Source organism: Apodemus sylvaticus, chromosome 5 (genome assembly GCF_947179515.1).
Source record: "Apodemus sylvaticus chromosome 5, mApoSyl1.1, whole genome shotgun sequence".
NCBI lineage: Eukaryota > Metazoa > Chordata > Mammalia > Rodentia > Muridae > Apodemus > Apodemus sylvaticus.
The window spans coordinates 149,994,584-150,017,823 of NC_067476.1; the positions used below are offsets into that span (position 1 = coordinate 149,994,584).

The 23,240-nt window shown below is 48.0% G+C and overlaps 1 protein-coding gene and 1 pseudogene across 2 annotated transcripts in view; one reads left to right on the forward strand and one right to left on the reverse strand.

Annotated features, from left to right (window-relative positions):
• The first annotated feature begins 12,830 nt into the window (after positions 1-12,830).
• Positions 12,831-23,240, forward strand: part of Sys1 (SYS1 golgi trafficking protein) — a 42,267-nt gene continuing 31,857 nt past the window's right edge. Inside the window, exons 1-3 of one of the 2 annotated variants that reach the window (XM_052184244.1) lie at positions 12,831-12,992; positions 14,814-14,881; positions 15,869-16,467. In XM_052184244.1, the coding sequence (XP_052040204.1) occupies positions 12,831-12,992; positions 14,814-14,881; positions 15,869-16,109 (471 nt within the window). In that variant the 3' untranslated portion in view covers positions 16,110-16,467. Of the gene's footprint in view, positions 12,993-14,813; positions 14,882-15,868; positions 16,468-23,240 lie in introns of those variants that run through there. The other variant, XM_052184243.1, reaches the window with a different exon arrangement.
• The window catches only part of LOC127686441 (TP53-target gene 5 protein-like), a 6,215-nt pseudogene continuing 5,663 nt past the window's right edge, over positions 22,689-23,240 (reverse strand).

Genomic DNA, 23,240 nt, shown 5'->3' on the forward strand with positions numbered 1-23,240 from the left:
AGCTTGTGGAATGTCCAGCCACTACCTTGCATAACCACAGAAACTGGAAACACTCTGGTCAGAAGGATCCTCCCAGACCGCTAAGCCCAACAGTACTCCCATTGTGAGATAGGCAAACCAAGGTCAGTTCTGGGAGTCAGCAGCTGCCAGAGGTATTTTCAGGTTCTGAAAATAGCTCCTCCCGTTACCCTGTGTGCTTTGCCTAATTTCTTTCTCCTAACCTTTTCCTCATCTGACGTCATGGATTTGTTTTTTCACTTGTCTTCTGTTTTGCCTGTCCAATGTACATTACACAAGGCAAGGATAGTGCCTTATCCATGGATGTATCTGTCCATATCACCTGATGGGCATGGTGGTTAACGCCTTTATTCTTAGCACTCCAGGAAGTAGAGGCGGGCAGATCTCTGAGTTTGAGGCCAGTCTGGTCTACAGACTGAGTCCCCGCACAGCCGGGGCTAAACAGAGAAACACTGTCTCAAAACAACAAGACAAAACAAACAAAATTCCAACTTGCACAGAAGCAACTTAAGCAGAAAGGTAAACAACTCAGAAAGTCCCTGAAATTGACAGGATTCATAGGCCCCTCCTTGCCAGAGAACACAATGGAAGTAGAACAGGGCCAAGTGGGCAAGAAGACCCTCGGAAGAGCAAAAGTTACAAAGAAGACCTCGAGACCAGACCAGCCGCCTAGAAGAATCAGAAGCCAGCGGTTTAGATCAGACACACTTGGAGTGGACACTCTCCAGCCAGTTGAGTTGCCTGTAGGCTGTGCAATGTGGTCTGGGCTTCCCAGCTTCTGTGAGCTGAACCTGTGCTGGGGTGGGCTTTGGTAGTTCCCCTGTCCATGAGTCATCTCTGCTCCTGTGAGACCTCTCACCCATATTTTTGTACATAACACTAATAAAACTTATTGGCTCTCCAAGTTTTGTCACACAGCAGTGTACTATACTCTGAGCTGACCTCTCTCTCTCTCTCTCTCTCTCTCTCTCTCTCTCTCTCGGAAATGTAAGGAACAAGTCTTCTCAAACATGCTAAGAAGAAATGAAGGCAGAAGCAGAGGCACATGCTTATGATCCCAGCACTTAGAAGACATAGGCAGGAAGATGGTGAATTGGAGGCCATCTTGGGCTACATAGGGAGACCCTGTCTAGGAAAAGAGATGAAAGAGGGAGGGAGGAGAGACAACAGAAAGAGAACTTAGAAAAGTAAGACTCCAAACCAAGACTAAAGGGAAACACACATATGGTGGTTTCCTTGGGTTGTAATCAGCTATAGATTTTTCTTTCTTTTTCTCTTTCCTTTTTTTCTTATTTTTTTGTTTTGTTTTATCTTCCTGAGACAGGGTATCTCTACATAATCCTGGTGGTCCTGGAACTCATTATGTAGCCTTGAACTCACAGAGGTCTGCCTGCCTCTGCCTCCCAAGTACTGGGAGGATTAAAGGTAAGTGCTACCATGTCTGGCAATGACAAGCCCTCCTCCTCCCCTCCCCCTCCTCTTCTTCCTCCTCTTCTTCCTTCTCCTTTTCCTCCTCCTCCTCCTCCTCCTCCTCTTAACCTTGAGACAAGAGTCTTTATGTGTGACCTCTGACTTCTGCTTTCACCTGCCAGATGTCCACTGCTCCAGACCTTTAGGCCTGCATGGTCTTTATTTGAGGGGCCTCTTTTCCCTGGATGTGTGTCTCTCTCCCTTCTATTGACTTAGTGGGTCTCTCTTTTCCAGTCTGTGCTTAGGGAACAGCCATTGCTATTGGCGTCACCAATAATATTTGTTGTTCCTTGACTAGAGGTCTATACCTGAGACCACAGTCTGCATTCTCAGTTGGTTCAAAGAGCAGACATTCGACATCTAACATCCCCTGAGCTGAGGGGCTGAGGAGCAGCCTCCTCACAGTGCTCTCATGGAGTCAGAAGTTTCTCATTTTACAGATAAGAAAGGAGAAAGGAGAAAGGACAGGAAGCTGGAATAAAGCTGCTCTGACACGTGTTGTCAACTCGCCACCCAGGAGCGCGCATCTTTACTGTCTGCTGCTGAGAGTTGGGGCTACTGCTTGTGCAGCAAGAGCTGGCTGGTACGTGATTCAAACTCAGTTTTGTCTTGTTTTTAATTGTATCAGCCTTCCCATTCTCTTCCATTGAGTTTGCTCCCCTGATTGCTGCTGTAGGCAACACACACACACATACACACACACAGACACACACACACAGACACATACACACACACACACATACACACACACACACATACACACACACACACATACACACACACACACACACATACACACACACATACACACACACACATACACACACATACACACACACACATACACACACATACACACACACACACACACATACACACAATCATTTTTAAAGGGCTGGTACTGTTACAGCCCCTATTTCTCTGAAATTTAACACCGAGCAAGCATTATACCACTGAGCTGCACCCTGTGGTTACAGTCATCCAGCTGCCGAGGAAACCAAAGCTTAGAGGAAATCAAGTTGTCTAGGAGGCAAAGCTTCACTTGGAAGCCCATCTCGGATTCTGACCCTGGGCTAGTTCCATAACACCCTACTGGTGCTGAGTGCTTGACAAAGACCCTCATCTGGCACTTCCTGTGTAGTGGGCACAATGCCAGGCCGTTCACTTGTCCCAGTTCCTGGAGCTGAGTGTAGTGAGGACTGTGTGACAGAGACCAGGGCGGTTAGCTGAGCTTTAGTTAGCCTTCTCATTTGTGGGCTCCCTTGCAGTTCCCCTCTCTGATTCAGCATCTGGTCCTTGAGAAAGGCAATGCACCTGTGCTCCAGATGTTACTGAAATCAGAATAGGCTTGTTACAAAGAGCCGTTGCCAGAGAGAAAGGTACTAACTGGGGAAGCCAGGCAAAGATTCCAGGCAGGGAACTTGCTTGTCTAGTGCTCCTCGGGTTCACCCCCAGTGTGGGGCTGTGGGGAGCACAACTGTGGTCAAGCCTAAACCTGCCTAACTCTCATCTTCTTCTTGTGCCCATCACGGTGAGGTGATTCTTCCATGTCTCGGGGTCCTGAATCCCCCCCAAACCCCCGCGCCCGCTCCGGCCTATTTATTTATTATATATAAGTACATTGTAACTCTATCTTCAGACACCCCAGTGGAGGGCATCAGATCTCATTACAGATGGTTGTGAGCCACCATGTGATTCCTGGGATTTGAACTCAGGACCTCTGGAAGTGCAGTCAGTGCTCTTAACCCCTGAGCCATCTCTCCAGCCCAGGGTCCTGATTTTTCTCTTCCATCTTTTTTTCTCCATCTATTTGCTGACTCCCAACTGTTAGAGACACTCTGACTACAATGGCTTGTCCTTACCCTGGTTCACAACCCCCAACCTTTCAGGATGAAATCTGAAATGCTACTTCCTCAGAGATATCCTCTACTAAGACTAACTTGTTTCACTCCTCAAATTCTTTTACGAAATGTCCTTCATTGTCATCGTCATCATCATCACCACCACCATCATCATCACTATCATCACCATCACCATCATCATCATCATCATCATCATCAGTTTGTCAGGGGGTTAGGGTGTGGGTGGCAGATTGTATGCCCTAATAGCTGTGTTAAGTTCAGTCTCATGGTACAGTGGACTCAGGGCATTCATTGATCACCAATCATCAGCTTTGCACAACCAGCACCTTACCCACTAAGCCATCGGGCCAGCCTTCAGCACACTTACATGTTCATGGCTATGTGTTTGTTTGTGTTTGTGTCCTTGTCCCTGTTACACTCTGAGGCCCCTGGGCGGAGGAACCATTTCTGCTTTGCACTTATGTTAGATCCCACAGCCCAGCCCAGCCCAGCACCAGAGACACTTGTAGGACGTGGCAGGTGAATGAACTGATCTGCTCCCCACTTTAACCTCTTCACTCACTCACATCGCCCGGAATCTGTCCCTCTGTTCATGTCCCAGGGGTGCCGTAAGTTAACAGGAGCAGGTGTGGTTGCCCGCCGCTCCGTCTCACCAGCCTCTTCGCGCTAGTCATCGATGGCTCAATATTAAAATATTACATCACTCACTGCCTGACTTTCTTGTCTGTGGCCTTCATGAAGCCACAGACTTCAAAGAGTGTTTCCTCTTTGTTAACTTCATTCATTTACACCAGTTCCTGGCAAACAATGTATGCCCAATGAATATTTATCAATGAATTTTCTTTCCTTCTTTCTTTCCTTCTTTCCTTCTTTCCTTCTTTCCTTCTTTCCTTCTTCCTCTTCCTCTTCCTCCTCCTCCTCTTCCTCCTCCTCCTCCTCGAGGCCGAGTTTCTCTGTGAAGCCCTTGTTGTCTTGGAACTCACTGTATAGACCAGGCTTGCCTCAAACTCAGAAATCCACCTGCCTCTGCCTCCCAAGTGCTGAGATTAAAGGCATGCGCCACCACCACCCAGCTGAATAAACAACTTTTTAAAAGAAAGTCTGAGTCCTTAAAGTTAAGAACAAAGAGTCATTTCTAGGCAGAGACAGGGTCACCACTAGGACAGGGTCAGGAATCAAGCTAGGAGGCCAGGTATGATAGCACATGCCTGTAGTCCCAGCCCTGGAGCGGCTGTGTGGGAAGATACCGAGTTTGAGGTCAACCTAGACTGCATAAGGAGTTCCAGGCAGCCTGGGCTCTACAGTGACTTCTTGCTTCAAAATCAAAGCAAAACAAACAAACAATAATTTAGAAAGGGGAAGAATCAGGGACTGGGAAGAAGGCTCAGGGATTAGGAGTACTGATTGCCTGCCCGGGTGGTGGTGGTGCACGCCTGTAATCCAGCATTCTGGGAGGCAGAGGCAGGCAGATTTCTGAGTTCGAGGCCAGCCTGGTCTACAGAGTGAGCTCTAGGACACACAGGGCTAAACAGAGAAACCCTGTCTCAAAAACACCAAATCCAAAAAAACAAAACAAAACAAAAAGAGTACTGATTGCCCTTCCGAAGGTCCTGAGTTCAAATCCCAGCAACCACAGGGTGGCTCACAACCATCCATAATGAGATTCTGATGCCCTCATCTGGTGTGTCTGAAGACAGCTACAGTGTACTTATTTATAATAATAAATAAATCTTTGGGCCGGAGCAAGCCTTGCCCTCCTATGACATGATTTATTTGATTTGATTCTTTAAAAAAAACAACAACAAAGATTTATTTATTCCCATGGTGTCTTAGATATCAGTAACTCAAACAGGTAACCCCTGGTGCAGAGTCCCATACTTAAGAGAAACAATACCATGCAACCAGAGGCCCAGTCACCCACTGGCATGCCTGGCATTATCCACCTCTCGAGAGATGTTTTGCAGAAAACCCTCAGTGATCAGGCTTAGAAGACCCCTCTGTGGTACAGGGAAGAACTAGAATTCACAGGCTACAGGCAGATACAGACTCTCCGCACTTCTTTTTTTTTTTTTTTAAGATTTATTTATTATTATATGTAAGTACACTGTAGCTGTCTTCAGACACCCCAGAAGAGGGCATTGGATCCCATTACAGATGGTTGTGAGCCATCATGTGGTTGCTGGGATTTGAACTCAGGACCTTCGAAAGAGCAGTCAGTGCTCTTAACTACTGAGCCATCTCTCCAGCCCCTCTCTGCACTTATTGTGTTACCATTGTTTTGTTTGGGTTCCTTGTTTGATGGAATCCAGAGCTTTGTGAGTGCTAACCGGGGGCTTATCTCAGACCTCTAGCCATTGTGGTGTCTAATTTTGATTCTCCCTGCTGAGGAGACATGGCTGCCTGAGAATGATTGCCCCCTCTGAGCCCCAGTCATCTGAGAAGTGAGAGCAATATTTATGCTCACCTTGCTGGGGAACCTCGATGAGGTATGTGAGAGTTTTTTTTTGTTTTTTTTTTTTTTGTAAACTGCAATGTCCAGTGTACCCTGTGGAGAAGAGGTGACTTTGTCTAGAGTGGCACTAACTTGGGTTGGAGTGGAACTGAAAGGGTTGGCGCTGCCCCTTTCTGGAGGTGTGTCTTTGGGTAAGTAGCGCCCTTCTCTCAACCTCAAATTCCTTATCTGCTACATGAGAATACCAATGGTGTGTACTACTCGAAGGCTTCTTTTAGAAATCAAATAAGGGGGGCTGGAGAGATGGCTCAGCGGGTAAGAGCACTCACTGACTGCTCTTCCAAAGGTCCTGAGTTCAAATCCCAACAACCACATGGTGGCTCACAACCATCTGTAATGAGATCTGATGCCCTCTTCTGGTGAAGACAGCAACAGTGTACTTAAATAAATATTATTTATTTATTTATAAATAAATAAATAAAAAAGCAAAAAAACAAAAAAGAAAAAAGTGGCGCACGCACTTGGGAAGCAGAGGCAGGCGAATTTCTGAGTTTGAGGCCAGCCTGGTCTACAGAGTGAGATCCAGGACAGCTAGGGCTATACAGAGAAACCCTGTCTTGAAGAACCACAAAAAATAAAAATAAAAAGAAAATAAAGAAAGAAATAAAAAAGAAAAAAGAAAAAGAAAAAGAAAAGGCAAAAGAAAAAGAAAAAGAAAAAAGAAAAAAGAAAAAGAAAAAAGAAATCAAATAAGGACTAAAGGAGATAAGAGAATTAAGCCTCTGGTATACAGTAGGTGCCCAGCAAAATGCTCCTTCTCAAACACAAGTACACACACATAGCCTTTAATGTAGTCAGCAGTGAGCGCTTGCTCTCTCTCTCCCTTGCTCTCTCTCTCTCTCCTCCCCTCCCTCTCTCTCCTCTCCCTCCTCTCTCCCTCCCTCTCCCTCCCTCTCTCTCTCTCCCTCCCTTCCCTCTCCCTCCCTCTCCCTCCCCTCCCTCCCCCTCCCTCCCCCTCCCTCTCCCTCTGTCCCCCAACCTTCTTCCTTCTCTTCCTCCCTCCCCTCCTCCTCCTCCTCCTCCTCCTCCTCCTCCTCCTCCTCCTCCTTCTCTCTCTCTCTCTCTCTCTCTCTCTCTCTCTCTCTCTTCTCCTCCTCTCTCTCTCTCTCTCTCCTCGTTTCCATTCTAAGAAAGGAACTCACTGGCCAAAGTCCAGGATAGTCAGTGATGTGGAGAACAGGAATCCATGCCAACCTCCCACACGGAGTTTCCACAAAGTGTGAGCGCAGTGTTGCGTAACCCGTCCGGGACGTGTCTTCAGAGAACTTCCACAAAACTATTCTCCAAAAGGAACCAGAGCAGAGCTGTGGAGCAGCCTCCGGAGGGAGGAGAGGAGCTGAAGCGTGGGGGTTGAGATTGGAGAGAGAAGCCGCTGGCCCCGGTGCCCCAAGCCAGAGGCTGAGACAGGAGGATCACAAGTTCAAAGCCTGTCGGGAGTACTGAAAGAGTGCAGAGTCAGCCTGGGTAACACAGTGAGGTTCTGCCTTAAAATAAAAGGTGAAAATGAAGGCAAGAGGCAAGGAACCTCGTCCATGTAGAGCATTCTCCGGGCATGCGCAAGGCCCTAGGTCCAGTCCCCAGTAATAAAAGACAGACACAGAGAGAAGTAACCATATTTATTGAGCTTCTACTATGTCCTGGACTCCAGGTTAGTTCTGTCTGATACTTACTATAGTAAGATCCTTGTCTCAATCCTAAGAGCTTGGGTATTTCCACTCCCACATTCAAAGGAAGAAATAAGAGCAGTAATTAATACTGCCAACATTTACACAACACCGACTGCTTATCGGGCTAAGCATACATTTGATCCCCAGCACAGCCCACAATAGGGGTGCTACTGTGATCCCTGCGTTAGCAAAGAGAAAACCAATAAGATGGGCAGGGTGTGGGTGTGTGGGGGGGTGAAGTGGTTCCCCAAGGTTACTGAACAAGGCAGTAAATGGAGCCAGGATTTGACTCCTGTCTCCTGAGACCTGAGTGACTTCCCAGGGTGGATCAGGAGGAGACCCTAGTACTAGTTGTCCTTACATGCTTGTAGTTGGGCCCCGTGTGGGGATGATGTAAGTGACCAAATGACCAGACACTCAGAGGACAGTTTGTCCCAGATGGTGGCTGTTTGCCACCTCTTCCTCTGACCCAAAGTTTGAATTTCATTCATAAGTTTGTAACCACAGACCTTGGCAGTGTGGGAAGGGCCCTTGGGGACCAGCTATTCTAGTCTAACTCCCTCATATTACAAATGGAAAAAAACCCTGAAGCTCAGTGGACACATCAAGGTCACAAAGAAATTTTCTGTTGGATGGTGGTGTTGGTTTGGGGGGGGGGTTCAATTAGAGAGCATCTTCTGGTGGTGGCCAAATATGTAGCTCTAATTCACTCTTTTAAAGTCATTGTTATTGTTGTTGTTGTTGAGACAAGGTATCTCTATGTCTCCAAGCTGTCTGTAACTTCTGGTCCTATCTCAGCTTCTAGACTCCAGACTGTAAGGATCACAGGCATGTATCGCTACACTCAGTTTGGGATTAGCTTTAAATGTATAGATTTTTGACTTGTAGATCAATAGCACAGTGTTTGTATAACATGAGGCCCTGGGTGTGATCTTTAGCACTGGACCACACACACACTACACACACACCTCATGCTTGTGGAAGTCAAGCAGTTCCCTTCTCTCTTTACTTCCCAGGAAGTAAACTCAGGTCTTTTTTTGTTCGTTTTAAGGATTTATTTATTTTATGTATATTGAGTACACTGTAGCCCTACAGATGATTGTGAGCCACCATGTGGTTGCTGGGATTTGAACTCAGGACCTCTGCTCGCTTGGCCCCACTTGCTCCAGCCCAAAGATTTATTTATTATTATATCTAAGTACACTGTAGCTGTCTTCAGACTCACCAGAAGAGGGAGTCAGATCTCATTATGAGATGGTTGTGAGCCACCATGTGGTTGCTGGGATTTGAACACAGAACAGCAGTCAGTGTTCTTACCTGCTGAGCCATCTCACCAGCTCCCTTAACTCAGGTCTTTAGGTTTGGCAGGAGCGCCTTGGCCTGCTGAGCTATCTTATAATCCCAAGAGACTGCTCTCCACACTCTGCTTTTGTAGAGGAATCCAAATATGCCCTGTTTCTCAAGGGGCTCAGACGTCACCAGGCATTGCATTTGGAAGTTGGAATCCAATGCCTGGGTTTTCATTTATAGTTTGGAATATTGGGGACCACAAAGGGACTTGCCCAAGATCAAATGGCAAGTCAATGACATTTCCTGGACCCTTTGACCAAATTTCAAAACTAGACTACGGAGGCTGTTGAAGAGAACTGTCATGGGTCTCTTAGCTCTGAGTTTCCTTGTTGGAATCAGGTTAAGACATAGGTGGCCATTTCCCAGACTCAGCAAGGTAGGAACCCAAAAGCTGAACCTTCAAAGGGAAAAGGAAACAGCAGGGCAGGGAAGGATGTAGCCAGTCACTGGGGCTTTCCCAGAGGCAGGCTCTAAGCTGCAGGAATGACATCAGACATGATCTGTTTACACAGTCGCAAAGCTACCTGGGAGTCCTAATTGAGGATGAGAGGGAGCACTTTTCCCCAGGGATGAGATGGGGTGAACCCCAACCCAGCTGTGGTGTGAAGAGGGTGGATCAAGTATGGACTGACCTGCCTGAGGGGACTAAGACAAACCTTCATGAGGTGCTTTCCCTAGACCTCCCCCACTCTCTGTTCCCTGATCTGTCCTTCCGAGGCCCAGTGGAAGTGTACATGACTCCTCTTCCTATTCCTACAGTGACACCCTCTCCTTCGTTCTTTCTGTCTCCTGTCCTGTGGAAAGGAATTTGGCACTTGCAGCCAAATAGCCTTTGTTTAAGCCCAGTCTAAGTCAGCTAGCTTTCTTTTTCTTTTCTTTTCTTTTCTTTTCTTTTCTTTTCTTTTCTTTTCTTTTCTTTTCTTTTCTTTCTTTTCTTTTCTTTTCTTTTCTTTCTTTCTTCCTTTCCCTTCCTTTCTTCCTTCCTTTCTTTCTTTTTTTCTTTCTTGTTTTGCTTTTTGAAACAGGGTTTCTCTGGCCTGGAACTTGCTCAGTACACCAGGCTGGCCACAAACTCAGAAATCCTCCTGCCTCTGCCTCTGCCTCCCAAGTGCTAGGATTAAAGGCATACACCACCCCTGCTCGGCCAGCCTCAGTTTCTTTACACTCAGCTGTCTTGGGCTTTAAGACTTAGGTCACTCATGTGTGTACCTGACAGTCTCATGGATACTGGGTCCTGCAAGTCAGTGGACTGGAGGACTCAGAACACTTGTGCTGAACTGAACTGAGGGGCCTTGAAGATGATGGAGCCGAGAACTGGATCAACAATCCTTAGACTAGAGTCCAAGTGAATTATTTACAGTTTCCAACTAATAAGAGAAATCATACATCCTGGGTAGAGCCTTGTTTCTCTTTCTTTCTTTCTTTCTTTCTTTCTTTCTTTCTTTCTTCCTTCCTCCCTCCCTCCCTCCCTTCCTCTCTCTCTCTCTCTCTCTCTCTCTCTCTCTCTCTCTCTCTCTCTCTCTCTCTTCCTTCCTCCCTCTCTTTCTTTCTTTCTTTCTTTCTTTCTTTCTTTCTTTCTTTCTTTCTTTCTTTCTTTCTTTCTTTCTTTCTTTGTTCTTGTTTTTGTTTTTGTTTTTGTTTTTTGAGACAGGGTTTCTCTGTATAGCCCTAGCTGTCCTGGAACTCACTCTGTAGACCAGTCTGGCCTCGAACTCAGAAATTCACCTGCCTCTGCCTCCTAAGTGCTGGGACTAAAGGCGTGTGCCACCACTGCCCGGCAAAGAGCCTTGTTTCTTTACTTTTGTCCAGAGTTCTAGCAATTCAAAGCAGTCACGTGGCCGTCACTCACTCTCAGGAAATTCTGACAGCAGCTATGTGTGGCCTTCATAAACTATTCAAATGGGAAAGTCCTTGGAGCAGTGTCTATTAGATGTTGGAAAATGTTCATCCACTCAACTTCTCATTTCATAAACAGGGAAGCTGAGGCTTAAAGAGGGGTGTTGCTCCACAGTCACACTGCTTTAGTGGAAGTGGCAGAGTCAGCCCGAGAGCCCATGCTCTTCCGAGAAGCAGTCACTTCTCTTTTTGTGCTCTTCTGTGGAGCTGGGGAACTTGGGTCTCTGGGAACAGAAATCAAGTGACTCATGGATTTGCCTTTGCCCTTTCTCTGTTCTTGATTCATTCAATAAATATTTGCCGACTGTCCACTACTCAATCTCAGAGAAGGTAGAGATTGAAAATGAACGTGGAGGCCGGCAAGGTCATGGTGTGATCCAAGCGTGATCTCAGAAGCTGTGCTCTTCCCATTGGATGGGTTGCCTCAACACCCGCTCTCCTGCCTTCAAATGTAGCTGTGTCTGAGTACAGGACAATGTCTCATTGTCCAAACCTGCCTAGCCTCCAATAGACACAAACACAATATTGCACTCCCTAAAAACACTTGAATTATAATGTCTGTTTTGCTGCTATATGGCATACACCTTTAATTTCAGCACTTGGAGGAAGAGCCAGGTAGATCTCTTGTGAGTTCAAGGCCATTCTGGTCTACAAAGGAAGTTCAAGGACACCCAGGGTGATTACACAAAGAAAGAAACCCTGTCTCAAGAAAACAAACAAACAAAAACAAAAAAGCCTGTTTTGCCACTAACTTTATTTAACTAATTTATTTAAGTTTTTAAATTTTTTTTCAAGACATGTTTTCTCTGTGCAGATTTGGCTGGTCTAGAATTCATGCTGTAGACCAGGCTGGCTGCAAACTTACAAGAATCCACCTGCCTCTGCCTCCCGAATGCTGGAATTAAAGGTGTGCACCACCACCATCTGGCTAACTTTATGTCTTTAAGAAAGTATGTTGCCTCTCTTCTCTGGCCTTTAGTTTAAACATGTGTATAATGGGAGCAGTGGCCAAAAGAAAAAAAAAATATATATATATATGCCTGAAAGCTCTTTACTAAGGAAAGAAAACACTGAGAATCTAAGGAGGATTTTTTCCCCTTAGGAGGAAAAGGCAGTGGGGTCCTCGTGAGTTCCGCGTGGGCCTGGAATATAGCAAGATCCAGACTATCCGGGGCGGCATAGTGAGACTCTGTCTCCAAAAATGTTCCTTTTGGTTAAATTTAAATTGTTATTATTGCATTTGTATGAGTGTGATAATCAGATGATAGCTTGCAAGAGGCAGTCAGTACTCTTCTTTCAACATGTGAGTTCAAGATATTAAACTCTGGTCGTCAGGCCTGGCAGCAAGCCTCTAACCCTCTGAACCATCTCGCCATTCCTCAAATAGTGAATAGTGAAATGTTCTTTTTTTTTTTCCCCTCCCTCCTAGGAATGGACCCGCTGGTTTTTAAAATTCCTCCTCTAGAGGGCGCGTAAGACCCACGGTTTTGTGCCTCACTTCCGTTTGCCTTCATCCTTCCTCTTGCGCATGTGTACAGTTTATTTCCGGGCTGCTCGCAAGGTCCCCTTTGGATGGCGTGTGTGTGTGTGTGTGTGGGGGGGGGGAGGGGGGGTGTGCATCCAGTGCGTCTGCGCAATGCCCCTCGGCCGCCGTCCCCGGAAGCGCTTCCTTCCCAGGTAGCCTTGGGCCGCAGCTCTTTGGCCTCTCTAGGCCGGCGGGTCCTCCCCTCCATGGTCCTGTCTGTCAGCGGAGTTTCAGTAGTCCACCGCCGAGGCCCGGCGGCGCTCGGACACTTCGATCCTCGAGCCGGTCGCGGGTGAGTGAACTCGGGAGGAGCCCGGAGTCCGGAACGGGTGGGCCCGCCTGCCCCGCCTCTCCCACCCGGGAATGGGCTCGCTCCTGGGTCCCAGGCCCTCCTCCCTCCCGCGCGTTGCCAAGGCGACGGCCGGCCGGCTGAAGCTCCGTGTGTCTTCCCGCAGGTAACCAGACGTCCGCGGGACGATGGCGTGGCGGCACTGACAGGCGCGGGCGGCTGCCGAGCCCCGCGGGCCGGCATGGCGGGCCAGTTCCGCAGCTACGTGTGGGACCCGTTGCTGATCCTGTCGCAGATCGTGCTCATGCAGACGGTCTACTACGGCTCACTGGGCCTGTGGCTGGCGCTAGTGGACGCGCTGGTACGCAGCACCCCGTCTCTGGACCAGATGTTCGACGCGGAGGTAGGCTTAACGGGAAGGAGTAGTTTTTGTGGTGGTGCACCGCCGAGCTCTAGATTCGTCTGGGCCACGTTCTCATTTTGTGGACATTTTTTTTTTTTAAAGAAGGGATTTCAGTGTGCGCTCCCCCGACCCCGGTGCCCATCTGTAAAACGGAACGATGAAGATAGGTATTGGGAAATAAAGTACTGATCTACAAAGTTCACGCTCAGGAACTGCGCGTTCGAGATACAAACAAACTAAATCTCATAGGGTTCTTACAGTTTTGTGTTGGCTGCGGCTTCACTCGGCCTCGTAGCTAGCTCCGCAGCTTGTGGCCTGAGGTTGAACACACATGGCAGATATTACAGTCAACAGACATGTGTCCCAGGCAGGCATAAGTCTCTTTCTTGAGACCCTCTAGAAAAGTGACTTCCCCTCTCTCAGCTCAGATTGTCAGGAGCCACAGCGGGAAGAGGAATAGATAAAAGGGCATTCGTAATGACAGAGTGGGAACTGTTAAGACTTGGTGTCAGGCAGGGCAGTGGTGGCACATTCCTTTAATCCCAGCACTTGGGAGGCAGAGGCAGGCAGATTTTCTGAGTCCGAGGCCAACCTGGTCTACAGAGTGAGTTCCAGGACAGCCAGGACTATACAGAGAAATCCTGTCCCAGGAACCCCCACCCCTCACCCCAATAAAAGGGACTTGGTGTCAGACAAGTCTCTTTAAATCCCACTCTGTTTGCTGTGTGACTTGGGCAAACGTTTCCTTGCCCATCTGCAATATCGGACTGTTGGTATTAGGTGGTAAACTGTTTAAAGAGCCTGCCTGTGCTTAGGGTTCAGTCTAGCGGAGGGAACTTGACGAGTTGATTTACCTTTCCAATCCCTTTCATCCACTGGAGAGGGAGCAGGATAATCCTGTCGTGTCACCTATAGTAAAATGATAAAAGGCCCAGAGGGGTTTAGGAATAAGAAAATGCTTTGTAGGGCATAGTGGAAGCCTAAGAGATCGCTAAGAGGAGAGACAGTGATAGTTGATAATGAGCAAAGGTCTTGGTTCAGGAGACCTGGGATGAGTCCTTGCGTTTGCTACTATTGTTGGCATTAGCCTTTGGGTAACTAATTCTGTGGAAAGAGACAGTAGTAGTATTGTGAGATCGTTGATGTTAAAGGCCTCTGCAGGCTGAAGTATGGCACAGATATTTAGTATTTAGTAGTGCTCTGTCAACAGTAAGTATTGCAAACATACCAGATGCTGAGTAGTGGCACCATCCTTCTTGTAAGGGCGTATGGGAATCAGGCTTTGTTGCAGAGTGGTCTGATGTACACAGCCTGAGTTCCACCTCAAGGTCCAGCCAACAGCTTGGGGAGGATGAGGGTTTTTTTTACTTTATTTTATTTATTTATTTATTTATTTATTTATTTATTTATTTAATTTTGGTTGAGGTGATTCATTTCTGCCCTTATAGTGCAAAAGCAATCCTGAACAATATGCCAGAAAATAGCTGTGAACTGTTTCAATAAGGCTGTATTTACTAAAGCAGATGCCTGACCTGTAGAGCCATAGTTTGCTAAGTATACTTTCTAGATTTGATTCTTGCCATCGAGACATGCTACTGCCTCAGGCAACTTCCCTAAACTCTTGCATCTTTTGTAAAAGGAGACTAATAGTCCTTCCCCATATACCACGAGGTTCCAATGAGATCCCATAGTGGATGCATGTGACTAGACCATGTTGTCTTCTGTGCTCCTGGAAGAACGCTCGTGCCATCAGCTGTTTGCTAGGTTCCTGGCTGTGCAGAGACACGGCTCTAGCATATTCCCTTTGTGATTCCCCTTCAGATCCTGGGCTTTTCCACCCCGCCAGGCCGGCTCTCAATGATGTCCTTCGTCCTCAACGCCCTCACCTGGTGAGTATCACCAGCTCTGCTAGTCATCCTTTGGGGTCTAACTTCCTAAATTTAAACATGAGGCAGGTTGGCACTTCTTGGGAGTAGTAAGATGTGTCAAGAGCGTGTTTCTGTGGCCCCCTGGCCCTGTCATGACCTCCATTGTCTTTCTGCATTAGGTGCAGAGCTAACTGTCACTGTGTATGTGCCTGGTGGCAGACTTTAATGTGGTATGAGTCGGGGAAGAATCAGGCCAGGCAGCAGGAGATTGGCTTATATTCTTGTTCTGTGCCGTTGCTTGAGTTACTTCCCTCCTGGCCCCAAGCTCCTTGTGTTGGACCAGGGGTTGAACTTGTTAGCATCCTAGGTCACTCATAACCAACCATTGCTCATCTTTTAAGGATCAGTTTAGCATAGTAGGGACCAAGATCTTAGACTTTAGAGCAGACTCACTTGGCTTTGAACCTTACCACTGGTGTAGTGACTTTGGACAGTTTATCTGTAGTTTGCTCATCAGTCAAGTGGGGCGAATCCAGTCACTTACCTCAGAGTTATAAAATGCTGTTAATTCATAGGAAGTACTTAAAACAATGTCTTGTCCTTTATATTCTGACTTTACAGTGACAGTGGGGAAATGTACAGATTTCTGGCTTTTCTTGAATTGTGGGGAAATGGGTTGAATCCAGGCTATGGTAAGATTCACCTAGATGCAAATAGCTTTTGTCTGATTTTACATAGACCATGCATACTTTCCAGTACCCAGCAGTCTGGGTACTGGGTAATTCCTGGGTAGCTGTTTGTCATCAAACTCTGCACCCCACCTCTCTCTGTCAGATCCACTCTTGATGTTACCCAGTAGGTGTCTCTAGGCATCTGATAGGATGACCTTGCTTCTCTTACTGTGATTGCTTCTGACCACATGGCGTCATCCTAACTGTCCCTTCCCCAGCAACCTGATGTAAGGGCAGGGCAACCCAGTGACAACTCGCTGCTCTCCTCTCCCCACAGTGCCCTGGGCTTGCTGTACTTCATCCGGCGAGGGAAGCAGTGCCTGGATTTCACTGTCACTGTGCATTTCTTTCACCTCCTGGGCTGCTGGTTCTACAGCTCCCGTTTCCCCTCGGCGTTGACCTGGTGGCTGGTCCAAGCTGTGTGCATTGCACTCATGGCCGTCATCGGGGAGTACCTGTGCATGCGGACGGAGCTCAAGGAGATACCCCTCAGCTCGGCCCCTAAATCCAATGTCTAGAGTTGGGCCCTTTGGACACTCTGCTGGCACTTGGGCCCCATTGCCTGGGGCTGCTCAGATCTCCAGATGCGGTCTGGCCCAAGTCTGAGAGGAACCCTGGAAATGTGAAGTCTGTTGGAGAGATAGTGAGGCCCCGTCATAAAGGCAGGTAGCAGCCATGATCACAGAGGCAAGGATGGCCTCTCCTTGCCAAAGCCTTGATATCTGAAGGCCAGTAAGGGACCTCATGGAGGGTAGTGACAGATTTGGAACCATGTCACATGAGCCATCATACTGTCACCAGCCTGTTATTTTAAAAAGAAAAAAAAAATCAAGGATATCTGATTGGAATAAACCACTCTTCTCGTTGTCTGTCTTACGCCCTGTGACAGCTGGTACCTTTGCCATGTTGCCAAACCACAGGGAGTCTGTGTGGAGAAAATTTGATTTCTGGATCCATAGGCACAGAAAAAGATGTAGGTATGAAGTGCTAGGCTGCTGACAGAGGACGGCAGAAAGCACAAGAAAGAGGGAGCACAAGAAAACTGCATGGCTGTGCCCTGTTAGACACACACACTCACTTGTGTGTGTGTTTGTATGTGTGTGTGTGTGTGTGTGTGTGTGTGTCCAAGAACCCATGACTGACTTCCTCCAGTTCCCTGTATGGACTCTGCCTTGCTGCTGGTTCTCAGACAGCAGGTCACAGGACAGAGAAGATGGCAGCATCCCTCCCAGCTTAGCTTCATAATAGCCACGGTCTGCGCTCTAGAAATGACCAGGCAGCCAGCTTCTGGACCTCAGTTGTGGCAAGAGTTTCTGTTTGCTGTCTCTTTTGAGTTCTGTGAAGGGGAGGGCATTTTAATGGTGCTGGAGGGCTCTGCTAAGGCCTGAGCTTGCTTCCGAGTGGTTTTCTCTGAGGGCCAGCAGCTCTCCTTCCCAGGCACATAAATACACGATTTTCCACACTTTGGCTTGTGCTTGTGTTATTGTGGGACCTAGAGAGATCAGCTGTGCACAAGAGCTAGAAATAACTACTAGTCCTTTCCTGGGCCTCAGAATTATTTCTCCAGGTAAAATACTAAATGCCAGAGTAAGTGTGGTAGCACCTGCTTGCCCTAAGACTTGGGAGACTGAGGAAGGGGGATCCTGAGTTTGAGACCAACCTGGGCAACATGACAAGCTCAGGGATTAGAGTGAATCCCTGTCTCAAGAAAACAAGCAAAATACTTTATCCTTCCCTCCACCTGCCTCTACGACACCTGGTGTAAACTGCTACCATCCCCCAGCCTCCCCTCCAGACGTACGCACTTGTGACACCTGAACGTGTACTGTGGCATACATTTTTTGTGAAGCCTTTGTTCTGGTTTTTTTTTTTTTTTTTTTTTTTTTTTTTTTTTTTTTTGGTTTCTGGAGCTTGTCCAAGATAGCTGAGTATCATAGCTCAGGTGAGTTTTGCTTCCTGCACAGGGAGCCCTTCTTGCCTCTTGGCTCTCCGCTCTGTGGAGCAGGGAGTCAGAGCTGGCAGAATGAGAGTCTGAGACTGAAAGCACCTGGGCAAAGGCTAGGTGAGCTAGGGTGAGGCCTGGGGGGAACCCAGGGCTGTGGACACACAGGCTGCAGGCTCGGGCCCAGCTGTGTTGGTGGGTCTCCTCCTTAACACGGAATCTGAAGGCATGTGACTGCAGTGAGCCCTTTAGGCAGTTGAGTGTGGCTGCTGCCCCCTTAAGCTGTGGAGTCTTTTGCTCCAGGCAGGAACATCTCTTAGTGGTTTCTCTGAATGGCTGTGCCAGCTTTTCCTGCATAGGTTATGTTTGTTTGTTTTGTTTTATTTTTTTTAAATAAGAAACTTGTGTCCTTTGACTGCTAATTTGATTTTTGGAAATTACAAAATTATTAAAGGAACCAAGATGATATTTTTTTTTTTTTTTCAAGACAGGGTCTCTCTGTGTAACCCTGGCTGTCCTGGAATTTACTCTGTAGACCAGGCTGGCCTCAAACTCAGAAATCTGCCTGCCTCTGCCTCCCAGTGCTGGGATTAAAGGCGTGCGCCACCACCGCCCAGCTTAAATTTCTTTTTATCCCAGTAATATGATGACTGAGCTGAGAAGCAGCTAATTAAAAATTATATAACATTCCCCAGAGGGCAGGGAGACAGGTGTCTCCACAGCTAGCTAGGTAGCCTGCCTAGCTGAAGTGACAAGTTTCCAGTTGAGTGAGATTCCTGTCTTGAGACAGGAGGCAGATGCTGACGGGAAAAATGTATGTCCTGCACTGGGCCCCAAATGTGCCCATACCCACATTCAACCTATAGACACAATATGCATATAACACACAGAGTTCTATAACCTTAAGATGTGTGCAGTTTCTGAAGCAACAGTGAATGGTTTATAGAGATGGGCGCCAGTCCTCAGTAGCAATAATAGTTCATCATTTTAATAAGCTCATCTACGGGGTGCTTAACAAGTGGCTGTCTCTTCTAATGAGACAACCTCAGCTGGAAGCCCCATCATCTGTGTCTTACAGATGAGGAAACTGTGGAGCTTGTCAGCCTCGGGATTTGGGTTGTGGAGGTGGCTTTGGGCTCATGCGATAGAGGTCGTAAGTAGGATGTGTGAGTGCTGGTTAGCCTTACCGGCAGACCTTCAGATCTCATCACTGTATCACTCTAGATTAGGTTGAATATAGCTTTAAAAGCATCACTAGCTATTCAAGAAAAATGGATAGGCAGTGCACAAGGACCACAGGTTAACGAGTGATGTAGGAATGTATGCCATGTGTTTATTTCCAGAGGAGGGAGGCTGCAATCTAAAACAAACCTCCTCTGGAGACCTGAAGTCTTGACCCTGCTTCTCCCTTCACTCCACTAACATCTGAGTTCAAGAGATGTGTGGAGACTTGTGCACTTGCCGCTCAAAACAGTTAACCCCAAAAGACGGGCCCTGGTGGGGTGGAGTATGACTCAGCCTGTTTTCATCGACTACATGGAAGTCAGAATGCACTGGCAGACATCTTGGAGGGAGGGGTTTAAGGGAAGGCCCAAGGTCCTCCTAGGTCCTGATGGGATCATGATTCATAAAGGCTCTCCTGGAAGCTGAGTCTCTTGGGCTCTCCTCTGTGGCTTTGGGGTAACTTCCTTTTGACCAAAGAGCAGTCAGAGACCAAACATCACAGCTTGTAGGAGAGTGAGTGTGGTGTCAGGAGAGGGGCGTGGGAGCTGAGTGTCCCAGCACATCCTACTCAGTGATGCTACCGGCTGGAGGACTAGGACACCGCAGTGGGGTGATTGAGTAGAGGTCAGCTTGGCTGGCAGGAGATTGTGTCTCATACTCTATCCCCAGCCCCTGTGAAAGATAATGCTGCAGTGTCTCCATGTAACTGTCTTTAGATGGTGCAGTGTCAGTGTGGTGGTGAGCATACAGTATTGTTCAGGGTACAGGAAAGCCTACAGATTCAGTGTGGAGGGACATCTTCATCAAGTATTTCTCATCTATAGCTGCATGAACCCAAGTATGTGTGCAAGGCTCAGGACCATGGAGGGCAGATTGTACTCATTTCTTTGGATTATTTCGAGAATCTCATGAGATACCACATGTAGACAGATCTGGAAAGTAGGAAATGGCCAATGATTCTAGAAATTAGCAGGCTCCCTCCTACGTACCCATTTTACAGAAGAGGAGACTCTTTTTACCAGTCTGCCTTACCCTGCTCATAAATAGTCTCACTTACTCCACAGAGAGAGAGAGACCACAAAGGTGTTAACACTTTTCAGCTCAACAACACACAACTCAGATTCCAAACGTGATCCAGATAACTGGGGTATCTCAGAAAACCAGTGGCTAGTTCCTTATTTGCAGACAGTTAGGTAGCAGCTCATGAGGGAGAAACAGAACCAAGCCTGGGGTATTATGGCACAGAACTGTGAGGGAAGTTTAGGTGAAGGCTAAAGTCCTTCAGAACCCCACAAACTCACTTTCCACACAAGCTTTATTTACTTCAAAACCTCTAGATGGATGTCAGTGGTACCCCCACCCTCTTTTTGAGACAAGGTCTCACTATGTAGCCTTGGCAAGTGCTATCTCTATAAACCGGGGTGACCTTGGACTTAAGGGGATCCCTCTATCTCTGTTTCCCAAACACTAGGATTAAAGGTCCCACCTCTCCCAGCTAGTGTGCCTTAAAAAACACAGAAACCATTGAATAGTGAGATGGTGGCACACACCTTTAGTCCCGGCACCCAGGAGGCAGAAGCTGGCAGGTCTGGGGGTGGGGGTGGGGGGCAGCCTGCTCTATAGAGTGAGTTCAATACCATTTCTGGGATACTCTTTTCTCTAATAGTGGATCTTACCAAACCCAGAAGCAGCTCAGACTTAAATTACAGACAGGAAAGGGGGCAGTGGGATGTAAGCAGGATGCAGTCACAAATGTCCAGGGCTTGGGGACAAGGCCAAGTTGGCAGAAGTTCTGTTGGGAGGCAGAAGTTGTGCCTCCCGCCAGGCCATGGCGGACCTCAGCCTCTGCACACAGGCCTCAGCGCAACTCCTCTCCTGGGCCCAGGCTATAGCTTGTCCACCTCAGCCAGGCCTTCTCCGCTGGGGCCTGTACTTGAGTCCCTCTCTGAACAGGGTGCCATGAAGACAGAGCTTGTGCCCTGACCACCCACTGAGGGATGCTGATCTGAGGTCCCAGGTTGATAAACAGGTTGGAAAGAGATTGAAGAGAGGTTATTTACCCAGGTTGATGGGATTCAAAATGGAGGCCACTGAGCAAGAAAATAGCTGGAGAGGAGTGACTGGGGAGGAGGCAGGGGGTGATATACAGGAAGGCCACACAGAGTGCTCAGATGCCCCTGGGCTCCACCCATAAGCAGCAGCAGTAGAGTGGGACACTCCTGATGCCACCAGCTGACACTTGTTCTCTAATAGAAATGGCAGTGCCGGGCCCAGTAGGAGGCGGCAGTGTGAGGGGAAGTGAGGTTGTCCTCCCATCCCTCTCCCTCCCAAAGGAGATCTCATCATTGTTGCCTGCCTCTCCAGAGGGCTCTGTGGGCCTTTCCTGTGGTGACGCGGAAGCTGGGTGCCTCACCTGAGGGCACATCGAAGCCAGCTCCAGGGGAATATAAGAAGGGCTATAGTCTTTGGAGGAGATCTGGGTTCCTCTGACTCATCTCCTCAGTTGTATGTGCAAGGCCTGTGGTTCCTGTTGACAACTGGTGACACAGATGAGATCAGTCAGACAGGGCTCAGGCTCAAGGGTGATCGTATGTTAGACCTGAGCTGTGGGACACTGCCTATCCCACCTGTCCTGGGTTTCCCATGATCTTTGACCAAGGTTACAGTGGTTGGACAGGATCCATAATCTGTGACCCAGGAGGCCCAGTTATTAACATCACAAGCACTGATAATCAGTGGGGAGCTGGATTTTGGGAAGACCATTGGCCAAGGCAGGCTCCCCGTATGACTTTCTCCTCGTAGGAAAATGGGATAGAAAGAAACCAGGAGACCAAAGGTAGATTTTGCTCTGGCGCCTCCTTTCTGAACCAGCCCAGGCGTGGCGCCTGCTGTAGAGGCATATAAGTTTCTGCCTCTCCTTGGATTGCAGGACCATTATGAGGCACCTGTACCCAGGAGACAAGTGGTCTCTGACTTCATAGAGGAAGTGTGCACTGCTCAAAGGGTGGGGGGCTTAGGGGAAGGTGAAGGACACAGCTTGGTAGGTTTTCTGTTCTGCTTTTACAAAATGACCTTAGGAGCCAGCCGAGGGTGGAGGAGGATAGCCGACTCAAGACACACCCCCCAACCTCCTCCCTGCACCTCCCCAGGATACCTTTACTCCATGTTTATGTGATTGTCAGCCTCAGAGAGGCAGAGTCTGTAGCGCCATAGGGGAGATTTTATTTGTAGACTTGCGACTTTCTTGCCTATCCCTTTCACTAAGCTGATAGCACGATCTCTACTTCTTTTCTTACACTTCAAGTTCCCATCCAGTGTTACACACCACCTGAAAGCAGAGAGATTCATGTTAGTTATGAAAACCGCCCCTAGAGGGCGCTGTTATTCAGTGACTAGGCTCAGAGCCTGGGCGCTTTGGTTTTGTGGCAAGTTGGAACGATCTGGTTTTCCCAATGGGAAATGCATTAGCATGGACTTCAGGATTCAGTCAGCCTCTTCCTTTCATGGGGACCTCCACCCGTGAAGGGGAGAGTTTCTTTTGTCTTTGCTTTAAGAACGTTCTTTTTAGTGTCTTATTTAAAATGTGAGTAAATCAGAGTTGATCTGATCTAAAGGGGGGGGGGGCGATGCAGCAAAGTCCAGTGTGGCTACTTATTCCTAGGTTTAAAGACCAAGTGGGAGTCAGAGACACAGCAGCTCCCACTCTCCTGAGGCCTTCTTATATGAGATGGTGAATATTGGGTCTCACAGTTCCATCGCATCTTCCCTAGAGCTCAGACTCACACCGAGATGTATCCTCAGCCCACCATTAGCCTGCTGTGTGTCCTGGTCAATAGCTTCCTCTCTCTCTGGATTGTGGAGCCTCCCAGTGTTGCCAACCACAGTCACTAAGACCCAAAGCTGAGCATGAGCCTGGCTGAGTGGCCGCATCTCCCCCTGGCCAAGGCAGTGCCATTTACCTTGTATGGCTGGTGCGCAGGCAGCTCAGAGTGAAGCCGAGCAGAAACGGGTGCAGGAACGCTTGAGGCACCGTAAGGTAGACGATCTGCACATGATCCGGCGCCCTGGAATGTGTATGCGTGTGGGGAGCCCCTCAAACCAGACCAACTGGTCAGTCATATCCAGTGGCTTCCTGTCCCCCATGGGAGTTCTGTGATGGTAGGTCTTCAAGAAGACAACCCGGGCTTCTTGACGTACGCTTTCCTCTTCTGGGCTCTGGTTCGCAAGCCACGACTCTTTGATGTCTTGGAGACTTTAGACTTGTTCTGCGTTTTCCTCCATGTCATGGCTGCAGCTGACCCCTTGGACCCTTGCTTGGGTTTCCACTCCTTGGATGCTTGCCGCTTAGATATCTTCATGGACTCTGCCTTCTTAGAATCCGGTTTCTTCTCCAGGACCCTGACCTCTTGGAGCTCTGGGTTATTTTGTTTCCCTTTGTCCTTGTCCCTGACAGGGAGAAGAAAGGCTGTCAGCAGATCAAGGT